We start from the raw sequence: 25,779 nt of genomic DNA on the forward strand, positions 1-25,779 counted from the left end.
TAGATAAGTTTTCACTGGCTTAGTCCTTAGACTAAGAAGCTAATATATCTGAAATAAGCTAATTAGAGAAACCAGCTAATTTTAACAAGTGACACAGAGATACAAAAAGCAAAGTTTTTTTTTCTCTAAGGAAATCTATGTAAGAAAAAGAAATGTCATCCTTGCCAAGAGACTAGTTCTGTACTAAATCAGGGGGATGTCAAATGATCATGGTTCCTGAAATTATTGCTGCTGCTGTTAAACCTGTCAGCCCCAAAGTAACCATTTCAGCAATCCTGTAATAGGAGCGCATTGAGCATGATATGGAGCCTTAAGAGACCCACACCCGCACATATACACAGAGGAAAAAAACAAAAAAACAACAGCAATGAAGTCTAAGATTTGATTTATGCTGCACTTGGCTATTTTTGAAAATATTTACATTTTAGGAGAAATGGGATCCTAACTAAATAACAACGTGTAGATGATGTTTTATAAAATTTGTGTAGGACATTTTTCCTCTAAAAATTAATACTGAAATTTTATAGTCAGACTCAAATTTCATCTACATTCAGGATGCTGAATATGGGAAACAACCTTGTTTGTTTGTCAATTTCAGTGTTTTTTTAATCTGTCTCTTCCACGAAAATGGGTCAGTGTTTAAATTGTTGTTCACCATTGTATCCCTCACTCTTAGCACAATGCCTGGTACATAAGTATTTGTTAAATGAATGAATAAACTGTAGTCTATTCTTTATACTGAAGCGTGAGTAATCTTTCTAAATCATATATTATTTTTTGCTACTTAAAACCTGTAAATGCTCCTCATTCTCTTGAATGAAATTCAAACTCCCTTCTTAGAACATCACATAAACTGTAATAAAAAGGCCTTTACTTTTTAAATCTAGCCCAGGGTTTCTCAGCCTCAGCACTATTGACATTTTGAGCCAGATAATTCTTTGTTTGTGTGGCTGTCCTGTTTATTGTAGGATGTTTAGAAGCATCCTTGGTCTCTACTCACTACCCAGTAGCACTCCTCCAACCCATAGTTGTGATAACCAAAGATGCCTCCAGACATTGCCACATGTCCCCTGGGGATCAAAGCCACCCCCAGTTGAAAACCACTGTTCTGTCTTATCTCCCACCATTCTCCACTCACTCACACTCTAGCCACAGTAAAATTAATTTCAATTCCTTGAAAGCGTAAAGCTGTATCTTGCCTGAGGGCCTTTGTATGCACTGTTTTCCTCTGCCTGGAACACTACCGTCCTCAGTTCACTCCTCCTCAACCTTCAGATCTCAGCTTAAATATTACTTCTTCTAAGAAGCCTTCTCTGGCTCTCCTAAGTTACTTACTTAGATGACCCATCTGTAGGTTGTCCCAGCACCTTATATTTCCTCCCTCATAGTGCTTTTTTTCCAGTTTCATTGAGACGTAGTTGACATATAACATTATATTAAAGATGTACAATGTAATGGCTTGGTATGTGTATATATTGTGAAATGATTACCACAGTAAGTTTAGTTAACATACATCACCTCACGTAGTTAGGAAATTTTTTCTTATGATGAGAACTTCTAAGATCTACTTAGCCACTTTCAAATATACAATAGTTTGTTGTTAACTATAGACACTGTGACATTACATCCCCAGAACTTATCTTATAACTGGCAGTTTCTACCTTTGGGCCACCTTCACCCATTTCTTCCACCCTTCAACCCCCTCAACTTTGACAACCACCAATCTTTTCTTTGAGTCTATGAGTTCAGTTTCTTTAGATTCCACATATAAGTAAGGTCATACAGTATTTGTCTTTCTCTATCTGACTTATTTCATTTAGCATAATGCCCTCAAGGTCCATCCATGCTGTCACAAATGGCAAGATTTCCTTCTATTTATGGCTGAATAGTATTCCATTGTGTATATGTACCACATTTTCTTTATCCATTCATCCATTGATGGACACATTGGAATTTAACTGATACAAATGCCAGTCATTATGTAAATTAAATTTTTGTGTCCAAATGAATTTCAGATATTCAAAGCTGCCCTTTTTTTATGTGACATTAGCTTAATCCTGTCACAGACTATTCATTTGAGGTAGAAAATGATCTTTGGAGAGTGCAGGCCTTAGACTTTTAATACAAGCCTGACAGATTTGCTGCCAGCCAGTCATTTGATTAGGGCCTTTGATGAGAATTATCCTTAGTTTTATCATTTCTTGTGTACAGCATTAATTCAAAAGCTTTTTATACCCAAGGCTATACTGACCTCTACTCTTCTTTTGTCGGTATAGCCTACAAACCTGCTCTTTTCACAGAAGTAATCTGAAATTTACTCACTGTCTTCTTCAAAGAATTAATACAGTTCTGATCACATCAAACATATTTTGGATAAAATTGTTTTAATAAAGAGTTTAAGCATTTAACGTAAGAAAAACTTGAGATGGAAAAAAATTACTAATATAAGAAAGACATAGCTGAAAATGAAATTTCAGCAAGTCATTTTGAGAGACAAGCATTCACCAAGGATAAAGGTTTTATCTGCTGATTTATTGGGGGTGGACTAATTCTGAACCATTTCCAAGAAGTTGGAATAATAATGACTAAGTATGGGTGGCCATGATGACTTCCTCAGAGCTGTAGAGAGTGATCTAATATCTATCTCTGAACACTGGTACATTGAGAGACTCGAAGAAAAAGCTACATTCCCAGGCTTAGTTCCTATTTTTATACATAGGGAAAGTTGTAGATAATGTCAACAGACACTTTGAGGAAAGTACAAAATGTTTTTGACAGATTGTATGTAATATACATTTATAACTTCTATATAACACATATATTATATAAGTACTTTGAAATGTCTAGTAAATACCTCTTATGAGCCACAGTGCTAATGTCATGAAGAAGTTGAATGGTCTTTCTGCCTAATTTCTGTAAAAGAATTGAGACTTTATTTTGAAATACCAAAGAAATACCTAAAAGAAAGAAAGGCAGCTACAGAAGGGGCAACTTTAGCATTGACCTTTGTTAGATAAAACCTCATTCAGCCAAGAGCAAAAATGATTTTTAATGAAATCAGTGAAAGAACCTTCTTTCTAAATTTCAGAATATTTATCTTCAAACTTATATCCCATTACTTTAGATAAAGGGTAAGCTATAGCTGATTTATTCAGCAGTGCTTCGCCTCGATATGTGAAATCAATTGAGGTAAAATATGAAAATTCACATTGATTCAGAGGTTTGCTGTTTGCTTTTTTTAAATTGGAGATTTATATCCATGTGGACATAACCACTGACATTCACTGTTCATTGAGAGGACAGATCAATTGCTGCCAAGTTTTCTCTTTGGGTTCCTTACACTGTGCTTAAGATAGGTAATAAAGCAATGACCAATCTATCTAAAGAAAAGAATGGAGATTTTTTAAACACAATTTCTCATTTCCAGTTCCATATTATACTCTGACACCATTGCTTCACTCACAAGCAACGTGAGTTATATGTGTACTATCCTCAGCTTTGTATGTATACTAACATTTCCTGTATCATTCAATTTTTTTTATGTTTAATGAGAAAGATTTCAGGTGTTTAAAAAAAAGTGACATTTCCAGCATTTGTTAAAGAGCTAGGATGACCATACCTGTAGAGTAGGAGTCTTTTCAAAAGGGTATTCAGAAAATAATTAATGATAATTCTTAAATCTGAATTATTTCATTTTTTATCGTGCTGCTTATAAAACAATTATAATTTAAAAAGTGATGACTTGGAACCAGTCCTATACCCCAGTGGTTAAGGTTCTGTACACTCTACTTCAGCAGCCCAGGTTTCAGGGTTCAGATCCTGGGCGTGGACCTCCTCTACTCATTAGCCATGCTGTGGAGGCATCACATATACAAACAATAGAGGGAGATTGGCACAGATATTAGCTCAGGGCAAATCTTCCTCACCAAAAAAAAGTGATGACTTGGGGCCAGCATGTTGGTGTAGTGGTCTGCTTGGGCGTCCTGGGGTTTGTGGTATCAGATCCCAAGCGTGAACCTACACACCACTCATCAAGCCATGCTGTGGCAGCATCCCACATGCAAAATAGAGGAAGATTAGCACAGATGTTGGCTCAGGGACAATCTTTCTCAGGCAAAAAAGAGGAAGATTGGCAATAGATGTTAGCTCAGGACCAATCTTCCTCACCAAAAAAAGGAGGGGGATGACTTATAAAAAGCATATGTGTTTGTTGTGACTAACATGTTTTTTCTCTGATTATTTTATTCCTAATGCTTTGTTATAAGATCAGACTTTCTATACTGCTCCATACTGAATAAATATTAGAGAGATTAATGTAAATCTTTATTCTCAGACTTGCTTCCTATTTTTTATAATCCAGAGAGAAAACTCAATTTGTATTTATAAATTTTAATTGTGAATTTTGATATGGTATGTATATAATAGAAATATTGTATCAAATTTCTGATCTTAGTTCGGGCAGTTTCTGAGTTAGCACCTTTTATTTTTGCTTGAAAAAGTTGAGGAATGGGGAGACAGAAGACAATGTTAGAGAATGATTATATAATAACATGGCTATTGTTCTTGCTACTGATAAACCTGTCTGCATTCTCATCTTTCTTTTGAAGGTGGTTGCCTATCACTATTGCCAAGCGGATAATGCCTACACCTGCCTGGTACCAGAATTTGTCCACAACGTTGCTGCCCTGCTCTGCCGCTCGCCTCAGCTGGCAGCCTATCGGGAGCAGCTTCTTCGGGAGCCTCACCTACAAAGCATGCTGAGCCTTCGGTCCTGTGTTCAAGACCCCATGGCCTCCTTCCGGAGGGGAGTCCTGGAGCCCCTGGAGAATCTCCACAAAGGTACAGATGAGGTGCAAAGAAAGTGAAAGGTGGAGGCTTTGGAGCCCAGGTTCACCTGGGGCATGCTATAGAAATGATTATTTTTATCACATTGCCGAAACTAAATGTTCCATAGCTGATGTCCTACAGGATACAGTAACAGATAAAAGATTTTACTTGAAAAATAAAAATTTCAGCAGGAATAGCCACTTCCTCCTTTTATTATAAAAATTCTCACTCTCATTTCCAGATATAATGCATTTTTCTTGTACTGAAGATAGTAGAGCTTCCAGTCCTTTCTGTAGAGTTCGAATAAATCAGTAAAACCATAGCTCTAACTCAGTGTTGTGTAGTTTCTATGTGTAGAATCAGTCTTTGTGTTTGATTTTTTTTTCTGCTTTTTCTCCCCAAATCCCAGCAGTATATATAGTTGTATTTTTTTTAGTTGTGGGTCCTTCCAGTTGTGGCATGTGGGACGCCGCCTCAACATGGCCTGATGAGCGGTGCCATGTCCGCGCCCAGGATCCGAACCATATGTTTGATATTTTTTATTACTCCACAGTTTAGGTAAAATGAAACGGCATCTGTAGTTGTACAACTCTGTGTATATACTAAAAATCATTTAATTGTCCACTAAAAGGTATTTAAAAGGTATAAAGATATTTTTTTTAAGTGGGGAAAAAGTGAAATTGAATCCATCTCCCTCTCATGCTCATACCTTTTCTCCCTTTTTTCCTCTGGAACTCTAGTGTTGGCTGTGCCCTCAGTACAACCGTCTCCTCCTTCACCCATCTCTGCCCCATCCTTTTAGTAATGTTTTGTCAATGCTGGAAGCCAAAGAAAAGGATTTGAGTAAGCGTGAGATTCCTGAGCAACCCTGTTTATTCCTGAGAGACTTATATACCTTTCTCAAGGGTTTCAGAGGTACTCATAAGAAAAGATGATTATAATTTCTATTCTCCTGGCCACCGTCTTCTGTTATTTCAAGCTCCGTGCTAGTTAATTGGATGTCAAAGTTTCTCTTCTCAACTCTGATGACCTCTGTCTATACCTCTCCCACATATTAGCTTTACCTTACCCTAGACTTTTTTAAACCTTGGAATTTCTCCACACCTCATATATCACTTATATTAATAGATGACTTCTAAGTAATTCCTTCAAAGGAAAAGAATCTCAAAAACAAAGCCAAGATTTAGAACAATATAATTATCTTGATTAAGTGGGGCAAATATTCCTTTTTTTAATAAAAAAGAAATATATTGTCTACTCATGGGATGAATAGTATAATCTACTGGGAATTTATGCAAATGAAAATTTAATTTTATTAGCAAATGAATTATTCATTAAAGTGTCTAGATCATAATTTAAAGGATGTTCTTCATCTTTAGTTTTGAGAATGTTTTTCCCAAAGAAAATCTCAACAGATGCATTATCATCAGCCTTTTCTCCACTTGAAAATCTCACTTTATTATGAAGGAGCCTGGGTGAAGTTAAAGGAGGTACAACTGAAATGCTGGAGACAGTGGTGTGCTGGTACATTTTTAACAGCCAGCTGGGGGAGGAGGGCTGATTTGTAATATTTGCAGGTTTCCGTTGTGTGAATAAATATTCCCACCTTGGCCAAGTTCAAGCTGCCAGTTGCTTAACAACCAACCAGCTCTTGAAAATATTGTGCTGGGCTCTCCTGAACCAGTACAGGACAGCTCCAGCACACCACTGGGTGAGGCTAGGTAATGGTACTTAGTAGCAACAGATAGGTCTATTATATCTGCCAAGCAGAGTGCAATTAGAAAATTTCTCTAGGGAGGGGCTGGCCCCGTGGCACATCGGTTAAGTGCACACGTTCTGCTTCAGTGGCCTGGGGTTCACCGGTTGGGATCCCGGCTGCGGACATGGCACGGCTTGTCGAGCCATGCTGTGGTGGGTATCCCACATATAATATAGAGGAAGATGGGCACAGATGTTAGCTCAGGGCCAGTCTTCCTCAGCAAAAAGAAGAGGACTGGTAGCAGATGTTAGCTCAGGGCTAATCTTCCTCAAAAATAAATAAATAAATAAAGTAAAAAAAAAAAAGGAAAAAATTTCTCTAGGGAAATTAAAGACACTATTAAGCTTAAAGGAGCCAGGGTCCTCAAAATCAAGAACAGAAGAGCCCCAAGATGTTTGCATAAATCCCAGTTAGTTCCAAGCAACTCCTCTCGCTTCCTTTATTCTTTGACTCCCTGAAGAAATAATGTGTTTTCTTAGTGCTACATCATCTAGAATGCCATTTCATTAATAATCATTGTTAATAGTTAGAGCTGTAATCCATAATTCCTTTCTATTCCTAAATAGTCGCCAGATGAAAACAACAGTTAAAACTCTTCATAATATGAGAACTGACTTAGAGTACTTAAAATTGAAATTAAATTCCTTTATATAAAGCTTGAACTTTAGGGGAAGAATAGAAAGGCTTATTAATCATGCAAAAATATCTGTGTATTTTCACATGTGAAACTAAAATAGGTGGAGTTTCAGTTGCTCTTGATTCTTTTAAAGACTTAAAAAGCTAATCTCTTGCTGAAGTCCACAGACTTTTCCTTCTGTCCCCAGCTGCATCTTCTTTTTCCTCCTCAGATATAATCTATTTCCCACTTCAGGCACTCATAACTTCTTGGCCTCTTCCCCCTGCTTTCTTTCAGAACCTATAAAATCCTAGTAACTTCTACTTGTTACTCACAATTCATTTATACTATAATGTTCATTCAACCTGAGGATTTTTAAATTTCTGATTGTTCGATGTACTCAAGAATCAATAAGCATTTAATGAGAGTGAAAGCCTGAAATCTCACCAAGCCTGCTTCTTCAGCCTAGCCCTAAAGATAAACTGGTTTTGTCAATTTAGGATAGTGTAGAGTCCAGGAGGAAAGTAAACACAAAAGTAGCAGATATTTGTCCTTCCCACATGGCTCCTTCTCCCCTGGGAAGATTACATAAGTGTCTGGTCTGATTGAAGCTGCTTTAGGAATAATCTAGGAGGCTTCTAGTTCTGTAAGATCTTGTGATCCAGGCTGCCTGGTTCAGAGCTGTCTGTTGGCTGGGATTCCTTTTCTCTTTTCCTCCAACCCTTCTTTCCCACTACACATTCACTTGTAGTCCCACATAATGCTCTTGACTTCAAATTAAACCTTTTTCTGTAAATTCCCAAAGGAACATGTGATACTGTTCTCTTTACTGCTATCAGATAGAAGAAAACAGAACACAGTTCTTTCAAATATGAGAGAAAAATGAATTTCCATGTGCAAATTCTCGTAACTGCAATGCTCAGGCTGTCTCACAACTGATAACATGGGGGAAACGATGATGATACATACACTCCATATATTATATATGTGACAAAAGCTTTCACACCTGCTGAGAAACAAAATGAATTCACTACATGAATTATTTTGTCTTTTTAATAAATTATATATACCCTGAGCATTCGGTAAACACACAAGAGACCTTTTCTAATATTTTTTTTCCAAACAGATACATAATCAAAGACCCCAAAAGAACTCACTTATCCATTTGGTAATTATTAAGTAATTTGTTTCTTTCTATCTCAGAGAGAAAAATCCCAGATGAAGATTTCATCATCTTAATTGATGGATTAAATGAAGCAGAATTTCACAAACCGGATTATGGGGATACAATTGTATCATTTCTGAGTAAAATGATTGGAAAATTTCCTTCCTGGCTCAAACTAATTGTAACAGTTAGGACCAGTTTACAGGTATGTGTTTGCTTGCTTTTGGACTGTAAATTATTTCCCTTGGAGAGTGCTTAAACTGAAAAAGTTCTAGGTCTGTGTTCCCTTAGTGATAACTCTTTCTAAACCTCTACCATGTCCTACAGCACTAGCAAGAGTAGTTCCCAAAGAGCCTGTTTTGAGAGTAAGAAATATGTCCTAGAGAGAATGTTCTCCGTACGTGGCCCTCTTAGCTCAGATTCCCATTCCCATTGCTGTGGACAAGTTTTGATAAAGTGTCCCTCAAAATAGCATGAAAAGAAGTCCATTTTTCTAGACTTTGTCCTGAGGACAGCAACGCAAATAGAGTCCCTAACACTAATTTACTGTTTGGCTTTTGTTTTACATTTTTTATCGTTTAGTGTCGTGCAAAATTCAGTTCAATCTACAGTCAAGAGTCCAATTTTCTAGTTCTTCCCTCTGGTTCTGCTTGAACAACTTTTCTATAGCATGAAGGTGGACTTTCTTCTGTGTATGCCTTCCTCTAAGAATATTGGCAATGTTAGGGATTTAGAATAAATTTACTAAACCTGTGAGATAAGATTTTTTTTTAATTACCTTCTCTGCTCACTCATTGATCACTTAGTGACCTGGAAGAAGAAGCAGGAATGTGGAACTGAGCCTGTAAAGATATATGGGCTACTTAGCCCATAAAGGACATAGCCCATAAAGGACAAATGACTTTACCTCCTCTACCATTTTCATTTTAGCTGAATTGATATCTCCCGTTCTTTACATAGTCACACTTGGTTTGGAACAGGGTTCCTCAACCCTTTTTTCCCTAAACCATCACCTCTTTTGATGAACATTAATATCTCACACATTATATACCCATACCACTATTTTGATGCAGCCCCCTCATAACAATTGCTAATATACAGGAAATAGTCTTAGCTCCCTCCTTTTCCACTCTCCCAGGTACTTAGTATTATTCCTATGTATTGAGCAATTAGCTTTACTGCCTTCTTTGATCAGAAACTGTATTTCTGATCCTGGTCACCACTTTGCAGATGTTTGTTATTATCTCAAAGTAATTTGAGTTAAAGAGTGTGACTGAATTAACATAAATGCATCTTTACAACTAAAAATTATATGATCTACCATTATTAGTCAGTAGCTTGATTGTTAAAGATGAAGGATAAAGAGAAGGAACTTCTAAGAACACAATCTCTGACTAGTTTTACTAAATGCATGTGTAGGAGACATTCTCATTCATATTTTCACATAATGCCATGTACAATCTCAAAAGATTTTTTTTTCTGCTTTTTCTCCCCAAATCCCACCAGTACATAGTTGCATATTTTAGTTGTGGGTCCTTCTAGTTGTGCCATGTGGGACTCCGCCTCAACATGGCCCAGTGAGCGGTACCATGTCCGCGCCCAGGATCCGAACCTGCGAAACCCTGTGCCGCTGAAGCGGAGCACACGGACTTAACCACTCAGCCATGGGGCCAGCCCCTCAAAAGATATTTTAAGTATGACTTAGTAGAGCAAATGACTAATTTTTCAGCTATGCCAAAAAAACAGGAAAAGTACTATACATATTAATCTACAAAGTCCAAATTTCAGTGTCTTCATAAATCAAGACCTGCAATAAACTCTCAGATACTTCACTTACTTTGACCAAGAATTTTTGAATGTTATTTTCATTCAGCTTTGACAATTAAATAACTCATAGGTCTTAAAAAATGAACCCTCATATTTGATCATTCATTATTTCCACAAACATTTCTTAAGTCCTTAAGTGTGTCACGTACTTTCTAGGAGCTTGAGGATATGGCAATGAATAAGACAGACAATTTCCCTTCACTCATAAAGCATATAGTCTAGTGAGGAACATAAAGTGTAAGTAAGTAAAAAATTAAACATATTAAAATTTTAGGTAGTGTTAGTGCTATGAGGACATAAAGTAGGTTAAAGGAATAAATGGGGATAATAGTTACTTTAGACAGGGTGGATAGGAAAGTCCTCTCCAAGGAGGCTTGTAAAGTGTTGAGATCTGATTTACCTTTTTAAAAGATTTCTTTGGCTGATGGCTGTGTAGGGAATCGATCAAAGAAGCAAAAGTACAGGTGAAAGATAATGGTGGCTTAGACTAGAGTGTTAAACGTGGAGACCCTGTGAAGTGGTCACACTTGGACTGTATTTTGAAGGAGAGTCAAAAGGACTTGGTGATGGGCTGAATGTGGGTGTGAGCGAGAAAGAAAATGCAAGAATGAATCATAAGATTTTGGTGAGCAGTTGGGTAAATGCTGGTTTGAGGAAAAGATAGTTCATACGATTTGGTGGTAGGGTCAATGGTAATGCCATTTATTGACATGGGAAGGTTTTTTGGTAGGCAGAATTCAGTAGTTCTGATTTGGTCACATTAAGTTTGTCTATGAAACATCCAAGTGTAAATGTTGAGTAGACAGATATAAGATGAGAGCTCAGGGAGATGACTAAGCTGGAAACATAAAGTTAAGCATCATCTGCATATATATATAATATTTAGAACCATGGGACCAAAGAAGCTGTTCTAGGGAATGAGAGTGGCTAGATAAAAGAATGGAGACCTGAGCTGCAGATGCCTGAGAAATGAAAAAGGAGCAGCAAAAAAGGCTGGGTAGGAGTGGCCAGTGTGCTAAGCAGAAAATCTGGGAAGCATGCTATGGAACAAGCTTCAGAAAGTGACTCGGAAAGAAAGGTGTGATCAACTTTGTCAAATACTGCTGAGAGGTTGAGGAAGAAGAGAACTGAAATTTGATTATTGAGTTTGGCAAGGTGAAGATTACTGATAACCTTGACAAAAACCATTTCAGTGAAGTGGTGGAGTTGAACCCTGATTGCAAAAGTGGAGGAGAGAATGAGAAGGGAGGAATTAGAGATAGTAAGTAGAGAAAACCTTTCTGTGAAGTTTTGCAAAAAATAGGAACAGGGATATAGCATGGGACGAAAATGGGGTCGTTCATATGATCCAGTAGAGAAGAAGAAATTAATACAGGAGAGAGGGTGGATAATTACAGGAGCAAAGTCTGTATGCAGATAAGAAAAGATGGAATCCAGAGCTTGAGTCACCACAAAGTCCTATCACCTTCCCCCAATATAATTTTCAAGCAGATCACCAAGGTACCAAGCTTCCCATTCTTAGAAGTGGTTTTTTGGGCTAAGGTATCTCCAAAACGCCTACATTAAATGCAGTCATTTTATTAGGAGGGTTAGAGAACAACATTTTTATATGGCATTCTTTGAGTCCTTATACATTTCTCTTAGTGAATTGTATTTTGATATTGTGCCATGGTTTATATTGAGAAAAATTTTGTGGCATTCCATTTTAGGAGTGTTATTTGGCATATTGACTATTAAGTCAGTCCTAAAGTACCCTTTATGAAGACCCATAAAAATTATTTTGTCTCAATATTAGGAAAAGTTGTGTCCCTCCTATGCAACTAATATATTTTAATCTATGGACACTAATATTTGATCATATTTCCCTCTTTTCTTTGGCCACTCAGAAGTTCAGAATAAATTTGTAGACCTCATAGCTTATCATAAGAGTTAGGGGAAACTGAAGGTCTTTCTGTCTCTCTCTCTCTCTCTCCATCTGTTTTAGGAAATTACCAAGCTGCTGCCTTTCCATAGGATATTTTTGGATCGACTAGAAGAGAATGAAGCCATAGACCAGGACCTGCAGGCTTACATCCTGCACCGGATACACAGCAGCTCAGAGATCCAGAATAACATTTCACTTAATGGCAAAATGGACAATACTACATTTGGCAAACTCAGTTCTCATCTCAAGACCCTCAGTCAAGGGTCCTATCTATACCTGAAACTCACATTTGACCTCATAGAGAAAGGCTATCTAGTGTTAAAGAGCTCTAGCTACAAAGTAGTTCCTGTTTCGCTCTCTGAGGTTTATTTACTCCAGTGCAATATGAAGTTCCCCACCCAGTCTTCCTTTGACCGGGTGATGCCTCTCCTGAATGTGGCAGTGGCCTCTCTCCACCCACTGACTGATGAACATATCTTCCAGGCCATCAATGCTGGTAGCATTGAAGGCACACTAGAATGGGAGGATTTTCAGCAGAGAATGGAGAACCTCTCCATGTTCCTAATCAAGCGCAGAGACATGACTCGTATGTTTGTACATCCTTCTTTTCGAGAATGGCTTATCTGGAGAGAAGAAGGAGAGAAAACCAAATTTCTCTGTGATCCCAGGTAAGCCATAGACCTGTAATAAGCAATTCTGAGTCTATTTTGTATTTATTGCATGGAGCATGGGTATTGAAAGCAGTGAGAAGTGTTCTTCATTGAACATTTCACATAAACAAAACATCATCTCTATTTCTTCTCAAGACAAGGCTATAATGAAGGTAACTAACTTATTTTCTCACAATGTTATTTCCTTAAGACTCAAAATCTGCATATTTAAAATGCATCCCTACATTCCTGTATTTTCCTAAGTAATTTTCTCTGATCCCCCTAGGGATCCCAGGCTATAATTAATTTAGCCATTTAACAGGCTTCCTGTGTTCTTCACATATGAAGAAAGAGTTGATATACTGTTCACCTCTTTGACTGAAAACAGAATCATTTAAAAATTGTCATTGCCCTTTTAAAAGCCATACCATTGTTAAAGTCACCATGACTAACCCCATTAAGCCCAGCTGATGCTAAAATTTACACTGGAAAATGGTATCTTAAACCTCAAAGCTGAAAAAGACTTGAAGAGATCAGCTGGTATAGCCACTCTACCTTTAGATAAATAAGGTGTCATTATTCCCATTTTACTATAAAGGCCTTAAGATGCTGAATCACTTGCCCTAAGTCATAAAGTTAATAGGCGGGAGAAAGGAGGAGGGATAGAATAGGGATGGCAGATATATGGTATGTACCACCACTCCCGCACCCTGCACCCATGACAGACATCACTGATTTACCCCAGCACTCTTTCCTGATGAGCTTGACCCTGACTTAAGAATCTTTCTCAGCTCAACAAACCAGACTAGATATGAAACTTTCCCATTCTCCTGGGTAGAACCTACATCTGTAGCATCCCTGTGGGGTGTGCTTTCCACTCCTCCACACCACATTTTTAAAATAATTATTCCTTTAATAAAGTTGGTGTTTTCAGAAGCAGGTATATTCCTGATTTCCTGGAAACAGAGAAGACACCAACAACATAGCTGGCAAATGTAGAGCTTATTCTGCCTCAGAAAGAAGATAGGCTAATTTTGCCTATGTCTCCCACTGTGACTCATCAGAGAGACTAAACCTCTCTGACCAAGCTGGGGTTTTCTTACTCTTGTGGCCTGTTCTTCACCAGGCCTTATTAGAGACAACTGTGCTTGTGGGCATGCTGCTCAGCCTGCTTCATGCCAATGCATTACAAAATTAGTTCCAGATTCTGATGATGATGTTAAGCCAGGCAGTAGATTTTGTGGTTATTTTCTCCGAGAGGGAAACTTTTTTTAAAAGAAACATGCTGTAGTGGAAAGAACATGAACTTTTGAGTCAGATTACCTGCATATAAATCCTACCTTTTCTAAGAATTGTGACCTTCTAAAGTTACATAATGTTTCTGAGACAATTTTCTTATCTACATAAAAGGAGTAATAATTCCTAGAGTTTTTGAGAATTAAGTGAGATAATGCCTAGAATAGTACAGAGTACAAAGAAAGTGTTGGGGTATGTTCTTTTTCCTCGCCTCTCTTTGCAGTAATAGACCCTTCAGGTGTTATACCTTAACTACGTCCTGTGGCTAGTTGAATAGGCAGCAACAGTCTTCTGCTGTTAGCATTTTGGGGCACAAGATTTAAAAAAAAACAAAACAAAACCAAGTCTGAGTCTCTCCTATGAATTGTATGGCATTCCCAAAAGGATTTTATTATAAACCCCACTAGTACCCACTGCTGATGCTTAATGCATAGAATTGGCAACCACGTATTTAAGAAAAAGACCAATCTAGAATTACTTAATAGACACTTTGAAATCAGTTTCCAAAGAAACTTTGCTAGCTGATCTGCTCTCTCATCTTGGAACATCTCAGAGGATTGAAAGCTGAGGTCCAAGGCAGCCACACTACTACTGAATTAACAGTATCCTTAGAATGGATGAAACCCTCAGGGGCTCCCAAAGGAGAAAATAGGTATTTATGCAGCCATAGTGTGGCTCTACAGGTTTACCCGTCTCAACATTGTTTATTTACTGGGAGTATTTCGGCAACAGGCTGATGCACTGGGACAAGAAGAGCAAACACTTCTAACTTCAAATGCTGTGTAGGCTGTTCCCTAGTGATTGAATAACATTCAGGGCTGCTCAGGGATCATCATATATCGCCTAATGGCAATGAGTAAAGTAGTAAACAGGACGAGGAGTTCTCAAAAAAGCTTCCTAACATTTCATTTTAGCTTGAATTTAGCCTTCTACTCAGCACTGTCTGGCACCAGCTTTGTTACTAAAGTATTGATCTCAGAGCTTGAGGCCCCCTGGGTCAATGAGATGGAAATTCACTAAGAGTTTAATGATATTGGCAAAGCCCAAGCTGGCCTTTCAAAGAAACCTGCTGTAATTGCTTTCCATTTCTGGCAAGTCTGATTAGCAGGACTCTCTCCAGGCAGGGTTTGTCTTTGTGGCCTTTAACCTCTACTTCCTGTACATTGTTTCCCACTCTGTTCTCCACATTTTCTCCAGCTTCTCTCTAGAGCATGTAACATATTTCACTAGACCAGGGGAGACCAACTCAATGCCTCCAAAATCACAGTAGGTAGGCCAGTACCTGACATGCATATCTCTGTATAAGGTGGGCTCTCAGAAGCGGCAGAACTGGTCTGTCTCTTCTAGTCCATTTTCCTGGGCTTTCAACACTCAGTTGTTCATCCTGAACTTGTTGACCTTATTAGGGAATTAGACACAGATGAAAGTATTCTACTGAAGCCAAAAAGTAGTTGATCTTCATCAGAAGTAGGCCACCCAGAGAGATAGCATCTGCTAAGATGAAGAGAGTCAGTAATCTGAGGATGGTGCTGGAAAGAGGAAATAGCAGAGCCAGAGGTGATTGCTACAGCTAAAATAGAGTTTTCTTTATTTTAAATATCAGACTGCCTGTTGTCCCAGAATCAGGGCAGAGAATTGACATCCCAGAGAGAATGACCTAATGTTGCATAGACATATAACTGTCATAGAAAGAAAGGAGTTATAGATGTCTTTTCTTGGCTTAGTAACCAAGGGGGGAAGAGGGGGTGTCAAACTAAGTGAAATATCACTGAAAAATCTATCACATCAAAAATTCTAAGATTTTGGATTTACGTTCTAAATAAAAGCATGCCTCTTGAAGCACTCACAAACCTTAGACCTCACCACCTTATTCTGCTTTATATTTCCCATTATTCATCACTGTCATACTTTTGTCGTACTCAGAAATTAATCTGTCCTATATTTTATTCCCTCGGGCAGTGAGAAATCAGATTAGCTCACTAATCTAATAAACTAATCTCTGCTATTATGCTAATAAGATGGAGGTAGAAAACCCATTGGAAGCAACTTGTGCATTTAAAGTAAGGCGCTTGAGAGAAGTCACCAGCCTTTGTTATCCAATCTATTAATGACTTTGATAGTTGAAATTTGAGGCTGATAGAGTAGACAGTTGGGGGCTGCCAACCTTATAGTGCTGCTCAATTACTGCTTAATATTTCCACACAGCTTTAAGTTAGCCTTGAATAAATCCCCACTCTTTTCTGTTTCCTTTCCTCATTATCTCTCTTTTCATGGTATCTGGCCTCTCCTTCCCTAGAAACAGCTCACGGATCAACATTTTGACATATGCATATGCCGCATTTTAATATAGAGATTAGAAGACTCAGCTGCCTTATTTTTAACTGTTTGAATAAAATACAGGAAGCTTGTTGTGAACTTTATTTAATGAGTATGGAGCTGATACAACCAAATGAGGTTGTGATTTGGAAGCCTAATTTGGGTTGATGTAGAAGCAAACTTTATGGCAGGTAGGAAAGAGAGAAGGCTATACAAGTCGTGCATATACCTGTGGGGATGGTTGAGTGCTTACTTAATTCTTTGTGACCAAAGTAATTGCTTATAATAAATGGTCGGTTGAGATTTTTCCTAATTATTTGTCCATGTTAGTCAGTGAATTACACATTGGAGACCTGATGTTCCAAAACTCATGCCACAAAGCAGAGTGTCAGAGAAGAACCAGTTTGTCCAAGGGAAAAAAGAGGGCATTTTCCCTGTAAAGGAAAACTAACTCCGTGCCAGGGACCTGTACAGCCTGGCCTCTTATAGAATACATGGGTCTAAAATGGCCACACACTAGTGATTTGCAGGGTTGTGGTGATTTTGTTTATTTGGTTTCTTAATCCAAACATGAGCCTCCAGGCAAGATGGCATTTAACCTTGCCCTCACTGAAGCGCAAACTCGAGGTTACTGCTCCTGATAGCCATTGCAGGCTCCCGCAACAAATCCTTAAATTGGGGGGTGGGTTCTGCTTTCTAAAAACATTAGGAAAGAGTTCAGCACAGTCATGGATCATGGGAGAAAAAAGGGCTCCTGGAACTCAATCAGCCTTTAGGAGGTTTGGAAGAATTAAAGAGGGGCCAGCCCTGTGGCTGAGTGGTTAAGTTCGCGTGCCCCGCTTCGGTGGCCCAGGGTTTCGGCAGTTCGGATCCTGGGCACGGATATGGAGGCGGCATCCTTCATGTCCACATGCCACAACTAGAAGGACCCACAACTGAAATATGTAATTATGTTCTGGGGGAATTGAGGGAGAAAAAGCAGGGGGAAAAAAAGAAGATTGGCAACAGTTGTTAGCTCAGGTGCCAATGTTTAAAAAATAACAATTTAAAAAGAGAATTAAAGAGAAGGGAGGAGTAGCGAACATCTTTTACTAGCAGTTGACTATTAGTAGATGATCTTACCTGCCTGGAAATATTAGCTCTCTAATCTCTGTTCTGTATCTAAATCTGCTTCCCTTCTAAATCTTTTCTACCACTAAGAGGAAGTCAGTCTTCTGATTTCATGATTTGCATTTGTAATTTCCAGGGAAAGATTTCATTGATCTATAATATTATTGGAGATTTGTCTAATTTGCCAATAAATAGTTTTTCCTTATTATCCAATCCAGTTTCCGACTCCCTATTGGCATCAAGAATAAATTTGAGACTCAAATTGGCAATATTACCTTAGTGACCCAGGATCATGGCCTTAGGGTATAATTCAAGGGAGAAATTATGTGAAATCTAAGGTATATCTTGAAGTATGTCTGGTTTGCCAATGCGCGAATGTCTTTCAACCTTATAAACTTGTTTTTTTCAGCACAAATAGTGGGACTCACATCTATCAGTCAAATAGGCAAGCTGTTCCCATCTTTAAAACTTTCAAAGATGAGCAGCAATAACATTTTTTTTTTCCTTTTCTAAATACAAAATTAAGTTTGGAAAAGTCCGGTAATCGGAATTCTTCTCCAAACCCATTTAAAATTGATGACTGTTTATTCTTACTGTCATAAAAACTCATGCGAAGTTTGCTAAATAAGTTTACAGAGAAATAGCTCTGCTTATGATAAAATGGGGAAAGAGCATCATTTTATGACTTGGCAGACATGCAGAAGAGTTGACTAATGAAAACAAAAGACTTGTGCTCGCCTATATTGTTTAATTTTGCTACAAGAAATTAATATTTCTTTATGTGTTTAAAAACACATGTATAGCTTTTTTTTTAGGTGGGTATGACTGGTATAGCAAATACTGGTTAAAACAACTTCACCTAAAAATCTGAAGTGGGGAGGAAGTAGAGCAGATGACTCAGGGAAATTTTTGGTACTGAAAGTAGCATAGGAAATTTGTCCATTAATGAGTCTCTGAAGCAACACTGGCTGAATGAAAAACTGGAAATCCCACAGGCTTTCCTGGGTTGTCAAACCAAGATTAATGGCACAGCAGTCAGAAGGAGTTATCGCCAGCTTAGTGGGATATGACAGCACATTTTCTTTTTTCGAAGTAGAGCAATTTACCCAGCTGTCTCTAGAGACTTTCTTTTTTTTTTCTTATTTATTTTTTTTTATTGCAGTAACATTGGTTTATAACATTATATAAATTTCAGGTATACATCATTATATATTTCGTTTTCTATGTAGATTACATCATGTTCACAACCCAAAGACTAATTACAATCCATCACTAATTACCCCTTTCTCCCTCCTCCCTCCCCCCTTCCCCTCTGGTAACCACCAATCCAATCTCTGCTTTCTGTGTCTGTTTGTCATTGTCTTTATCTTCTGCTTATGAGTGAGATCATATGGTGTTTGACTTTCTCCCTCTGACTTATTTCACTTTGCATAATACCCTCAAGGTCCATCCATCTTGTCACAAATGACCAGATTTCATCATTTCTTACGGCTGAGTAGTAGTCCAATGTGTACATACCACATCTTTATCCATTTGTCCCTTTATGGACACCTAGATTGCTTCCAAGTCTTGGCTATTGTGAATAATGCTGCAGTGAACAGAGGGGTGCATGTATCTTTATGCATTCTTGTTTTCATGTTCTTTGGATAAATACCTAGCAGTGGAATAGCTGGATCATATGGTAGATCTATTTTTAATTTTTTAAGGAATCTCTGTAATGTTTTCCATAGTGGCTGCACCAGATTACACTCCCACCAGCAGTGTATGAGGGTTCCCTTCTCTCCACATCCTCTCCAACACTTATTGTTTCCTGTCTTATTAATTATAGCCATTCTGATGGGATTGAGGAGATATCTCATTGTAGTTTTGATTTGCATTTCCCTGATAGTTAATCATGTTGAACATCTTTTCATGTGCCTGTTGCCCATCTGTATATCTTCTTTAGAGAAATATCTGTTCAGATCTTTTGCCCATTTTTTAATTGGGTGGTTAGTTTTTTTCTTGTTGAGATGTATGCGTTATTTGTATATTTTGGATATTAACCCCTTATCAGATATATGGTTTGCAAATATCTTCTCCAAATTGTTAGGTTGTCTTTTCATTTTGTTGATGGTTCCCTTTGCTTTGCAGAAGCTTTAGTTTGATAGAGTCCCATTTATTTTTTCTACTGTTTCCCTCGCCCAGTCAGAATGGTACTTGAAAATATGCTACTAAGACCAATATCGAAGAGAATACTGCCAGTGTTTTCTTCTAGAAGTTTCATGGTTCCGAGTCTCACATTCAAGTCTTTAATCCATTTTGAGTTAATTTTTGTATGTGGTGTAAGATAATGGTCTACTTTCATTCTTTTGCATGTGGCTGTCCATTTTTCCCAACACCATTTATTGAAGAGACTTTCCTTTCTCCATTGTATCTTCTTGGCTCACTTGTCAAAAATTAGCTGTCCATAGATGTGTGGGTTAGAGACTTTCAAAAGCAGATAGATCTCCACATTTGGTAAAATCAACACTAACAGCCTTCTATCCTCTCAATCATAAGAACCCACAGCTGTGAGACACGTATTTACAGTACCCATCAGCATACCCAGTTGGTTCTACTACGGAAATTTTACATGTAAGTATCCACTTATTTCCATTTCTGCTGACCACACCCTAGGCTCTCATGTGGACTACATTAGCCTCCTATTTGGTCTCCTCTTCAATCCCTTCTCCATCAGCAACCAAAGTGATTTTTAAAAAACGCAAATCAGGCCATGTAACCTCCTCCTGAAAATCCTTCAGTGGCTTCTTATTGTGGTTAGAATAAAATCAAAGCCAGATTCTTCAAAGCCCTGTATTACAAAGATAGCTTCTGCCTGCCTCTCTTAAGTTGAGCTCATTCATTCTCCCTCTTATTCACAATTTTCTGGTCATAATAAGTCATCTACCAGTTCCTAGAACTTGCTAAGCTCTTTCCCACCTCTGGGCCTTTACACTTAATAATTCCCTCCATCTGAATCTCACTTTTCCTCGCTCCTCTTTCAGATCTTAGCTTAAGCCACCTCCTCAGAGAGACTTCCACTTGTCACCTTATCTAAGTCAGTCCCTCTTGGTTTTCTTTATCATGGCAACCTTTATACTTTCTAACACTTATCACAATTTATTATTAATTTGTTGTATGTGAATACTTGTTTCTTGTCCACTTTCCCCTCTAGAATGTGAGTGAGCTCAATGAAGACAGGAACCTTTTCTATCATGCTCACCTTGGTCCTCCTAATGATTAATAGAGAGCCTGGCGTGCAGTAAATACTCAGTAAATATTTTCTTAAATGATGAATTAATGAGTGAACAGAAGAATGACAAGGGGTGCTAATTTTAAGCTTACAACTGAAAATAAGTGAGAAACTCTTCTCACAGTTCAATAGACAGTGTCCTTTGTTCATCTTTTACCATGCATCAGGAGTAAGCGAAGATACGCATTTCAGCAAGCATTCAATGAACATTTATTAAGTAATATATTCAAGGCTCTGTGTTAAGCACTGCAGGGGATACAAATGTAAGTAAGATAGATCTGTCTACCAGGACTTAGAGGTTAGTGGTTTTAACAGACACATTTATAACTAGCTATAATTCAAAGCAGAGTGCTGTACTAGAGGTATAAACAAAGAGCTGAGGAACACAGAGGAGGAAGAGAGAAGTGATAAATCTTCTGTGCCTACTGTTGATGTTTCAAACTGTGACAATTCAATGGAGTCATAGCTCTTCTGCCTCAGGAAGCCCTGCCAACTGCCTGAAGACTTCATCATCAGGGGGGAGAGGTGGCCATTTTCCTAGGGCCAGTGATGCTTTAACAGAACAGAAGGGCAGTAGGAAACTGTGAGGCAAAGAAGGAGAAATCAGAAAATTCCTATCCAAAGTCTGTATTTAAAAAGAAATAATGCTGCTCCACCCATATCTGCGAAGGTACATCTTGGGCATACTTTACGTATGGTCTGCTACTTATAGTTTACTTTCGTCAGGCTGTTGCTTTTCCGTATGGAATATGAAACCGTAAGACAGGCTGACTAGAAGTATATTTTATATTCAGGTTCCATTAGAAAGCCATGAAAAGAACATGCCAAAGCAGTTACTGACTGATAAGCTAAAGATGGAGGAAAGAATTTTTGCAAGGATGTGTGGGCGTCATTTGCTGAGAATTGATAGCAACAAGCAGACTGTAAGGCAGCAGCCATCAAAGTTTAACTGCAGGCAGAATTTTTAAGATGAGAGGTGAAAAAAATAAGGATTGTCAATCTATTCTCAATATTTGAGTCATAGTCACAGTCATTTCACAGTCAAACAGTGGCAACAGAGATGCCTGCAAATGCAAGGCTAGGGTGGTGAATTGCAAAGTGGATCTGGAAGTCCTTGTGTTGCTCTTCCTTGAACTCATCTACCTAGCATTTATTTTTTCATGAAACATTTATTGAACTTCTACTCCACACCACGCAATGTGCTATAGACTGGAGAAACTTAGGTGAATAAGACACCCCCTGGCACTATAGCCGTTACCCTCTAAAGTGAAGTCAGACACAGAGCAACCAACAAAAGTGCCATAGTGCAAAGTTCCATCAGAACCTAGACAAAGAGGAAATACTTTGCAGAAGAGGTGACATTCAAGTTCAGTCTTGAAGGATGAGTTGATTCCATTATGCAGCACTGGAGTGGGAGAGCACTGTAGGCAGGCAAGAAAAGGCGGGAGCAGAAGTAAATGGCAATGTGAAGATATGAAGTCCCTTTGGGGAACTGTGAGAAAGTGTGAATAGAGAATAAGATATATGTTCACAAAGAGTGATAAGAAGTGTCACTCAGAAAAAAACCTTGAATGCTATGTTTAAGACTTTACAATTTATTCTGTAGATAACAAGGAGTCTCTATAACTTTTTGAGAAAGAAGAGAAACAATGATCGGATAACTGATGATGTAAAAAGTAGCTCTGGCAAGTGGTGTAGGGAAGATGGGTTGATGAAGAGGAGAGACTGAAGGTAGGGATACTAGTTGTGATGTTTATAGCAATAGTCTAGGTGAGAAATGCCAAGACCTAAATTGTGACAATAGAGAGCAAGGTATATGTGGGAAAGGCATTTTGAAGATACTCTGAAGCACTTGTTTTTTTGTGTGTGGAAGGTAAGGGTGGAGGGATAAAAATTGACTCGAAACTTATCTGGCATGTTGGAGGATAGTGAAGGTACTGCCCAACATAGAACATTCTGAATAGAGGAGGAGTTCTAGCATGAGCAAAGGTAGGAGGAAGAACAGGCTTATAGGGAGAAGGTGAGTCCTATTTTGGACATGTTTATAATGAATTGCCTCCAAGGGAAGATGCACAAATATGTTTAGAAACGTAACTTTGGAAAATATGAAAAGAGAAAGCTCAAGGCACAGGGTTATGGATTTGGGGAGTTATCAATGAATAACTGACAGTAGAAGCCATAGGGACTAAACAAGATCACCTAAGAGTATAAAACAGGAAGTTTAGAAGATTGAGGACAGAATTGTTACATGTAAATGCTAGAAGAAAATGATGAGCCGTGAGCCAAATAATAATTACAAGGGTAATATTAGAGTTAGAAGGAGAAAGAAGAGAAAGTAAGGTTGTGGAAGTCAAAGGAGAAGATTCTTTTGGGCCAGGTCTGAAGTGATGAATACAATTTCTGCCTATATTCCATTAGCCAGAACTCAGTCACATGATTACATTTGAATGTGAATGCAAGGTCCCTAGCAAAGGAGCCACTTCCCAACAACAGCTTTTTACTGTGGAAGGGAGCACAAATCTTTTGTAGGCAGCTATCAATCTCTGCCACATAATTCTAATCCGAGTAGGTCTCCCTAAATAATTCCCCATATTTACCTAAATAATATAAAGACATTCCACAGCGGCACACAGTATTTCAGCCCAAATTATAAAATAGGCTTTAGATTGTAAACAATTCCTTCACAGCTAGTTCTGACTGTACCCCTTTATCACATCCGAGCACCACACAGGAGAATATCAAAACACCTAGGTGTTGTTTCTCTGAAACACTGAAATGTTGTATATTGTTTGTCATCACAAGAGCTAATGAAATCTGTGTGACTACACGTTAGTGACTATGACAAGGACAATGGAGAAAACGTCCATGCTAGAATTATGAGTCCATTTGTTACCATGTTTCAGTACTACAGATAGAAACTTTAAGACTAGCTATCTCCCTGAGGTGCTAAATGAAAATCTATTAGAAAAACAAACATAGTGTCATTGTATATTTTGTGTAAAACAGCTGTTATCCAACTTCCAAACTGTTAAATGGGTGGAGGGAAGGAAGGGTGATTCTTGCTTTAGAAAGTGTTTTTTCTCTAAAAGACTCCGTAGTTCTGAACTCCTGAGTTATAGGGCAACAGTGTAAGGGTAGGGTAGCTCCTCACTGCTTTATAATCCATAGTTGGCCAAGGGTGAGTATCACTTGTCTCCAATAATCCATTATCGAGGGGCTGCTGATGCCTGCAAACGAGAATGGAGGTAGAATTAACCCTCTACTATTCTGAATACTGCCTTCTCTGCATTTCGTCAGAGCACATATATCCAGGATAGGGGTGAGGGAACAGTGCTGGGGAAGGAATCTTCAACACTGACCTGTGATTGATTCTCTCTTAAAATATGTAATATCAAATATACCTTGAATGTAGGGCTTAATATCCTCCTGAAAACCTCTGATCTACATGGGAAATTTATATTGCTCCTGTTATCTTTTACCTTATTTCTTAGGGACCAGTGAGCTCTGTTCTTATTCCCTCTCTCTGCCTGAAGTTACGTTACCAAGTTTTCCTGCAGTGACTAACAGTGAATGACATCCATACCCAATGATTTTTCCCTGATCCTTGAATTTGCCTTTTGGCTGTAAAGGTAGTGGGGCAAAGTGTGGAGAGGTAAGGATTGGGGTGACAATAGGGTATCACATTTCACCCTACTGCACACCTTGAAGATTAAAGTTCTATTAACTTTAACACTCATCCTCCAATATGTTTAAAAGTCATTTCTGGTTAATGTTCATTCCTTTAGTATAGCACTATGTTAGTTACTATGGAGGATACAAAAGAAATATAAAATACATTTCACTTAATATATCTCACTTAATTCCCACCACAGTCCTGAGAGATAGGTACTACTGTCACTGTCTTACAGAGAAGTTAAACAGCTCGTCCTAGCTTGTAAAGTTTGTAAGTGACAGAACTAGGATTTGAGCAGAGGTCTATTTGATTTTGTTTCAGAGATGAAGAGGCAGCAGTGTGAATGCAGGCAGGGAAATCTGCAGGATTACTTTGAATCACAAAGTGATCTCATTATATAAGCTATGTGGAAATAATAATTCTGCCCCTCACCATTGGTCTTTATAACCACATGTGAACCCACATTAAAGTTGATTTTGATTACCATCATCTTTAATTATAGAGGGAGAACATAGTTGTGTTCAGTCATGCCTAAAACAAGTCACACTGACTAGGGCTGTGTCTTTCTTAAATCCTCTCTCCCAAAATGCCAATCAAAAAATATCAAAATTAATAGTTGCTGATTTTAATTATGTTAAGAATTCAGAGTTTATGCTATGCAAATAAATATATTGTTCTTTACATCGGTCCTTTTTCACACAAATCTGCCCAAAAATAAGAACCAAGTTGCACATCTTGTCACTGTGGTAATGGAACTAGGTTTCAGTGGAACTAGGTTTCCGAAGACCATAGGTTCTCATCCCGTCTCTTTTACATCCTAGTCCTGTGAGCTGGGGTCTGTCCTTCAGTCTTGCTAAGTCTCAGTCAATCTTCCACCATAATATTAGGAGTAATGTTTACTCCTATGCCTATAGTATAGGTGTTTGTGAGGATCTAAAATAATGTTAAAGTATTTTGAAAACCATAAGGTAGTGTTCAAATGTAAGTTATTAATAGTTATTCATTCATTCTGCAAATATGTACTCTTATTACCTAGAAGTACGTATGTGAAAAAACATAGGTTCTATCCTCAATACAGTCTAGTGGGAAGACTGACATGTAAACACAGTGTGCTGCAGTAGGTGCTGTAATGGAGATGTGTACCACATGCAACTAGAACCTAAAGGAAACCCCCCGACTCCATCTGGGGAGCCAGGGAAGGCTTCACAGAGGAGATGGTGTGAACTGAGGCTTGAAGAATGAGCAATAGTTTGCCTAGTGAAATAAACGGGGAAGAGAATTCCAGGAAGAAGGAAAGCATGTTTGCAACCCTGAAATAATTTACTCTGTCTCAAATTAGAAGTAC

General features: G+C 38.2%; 1 protein-coding gene across 9 annotated transcripts in view; it reads left to right on the forward strand.

The window, feature by feature from the left end:
* TANC2 (tetratricopeptide repeat, ankyrin repeat and coiled-coil containing 2) overlaps positions 1-25,779 on the forward strand; it is a 389,807-nt gene that overhangs the window by 309,754 nt on the left and 54,274 nt on the right. For all 9 annotated transcript variants that reach the window (XM_044744785.2, XM_044744786.2, XM_044744788.2 and 6 more), the window contains 3 exons: positions 4,608-4,839; positions 8,406-8,572; positions 12,179-12,786. In XM_044744785.2, coding sequence (XP_044600720.1) covers positions 4,608-4,839; positions 8,406-8,572; positions 12,179-12,786 — 1,007 coding nt within the window. The remainder of the gene's footprint in view (positions 1-4,607; positions 4,840-8,405; positions 8,573-12,178; positions 12,787-25,779) is intronic.

Source organism: Equus asinus, chromosome 13 (assembly GCF_041296235.1).
Source record: "Equus asinus isolate D_3611 breed Donkey chromosome 13, EquAss-T2T_v2, whole genome shotgun sequence".
Classification (NCBI taxonomy): Eukaryota; Metazoa; Chordata; class Mammalia; order Perissodactyla; family Equidae; genus Equus; species Equus asinus.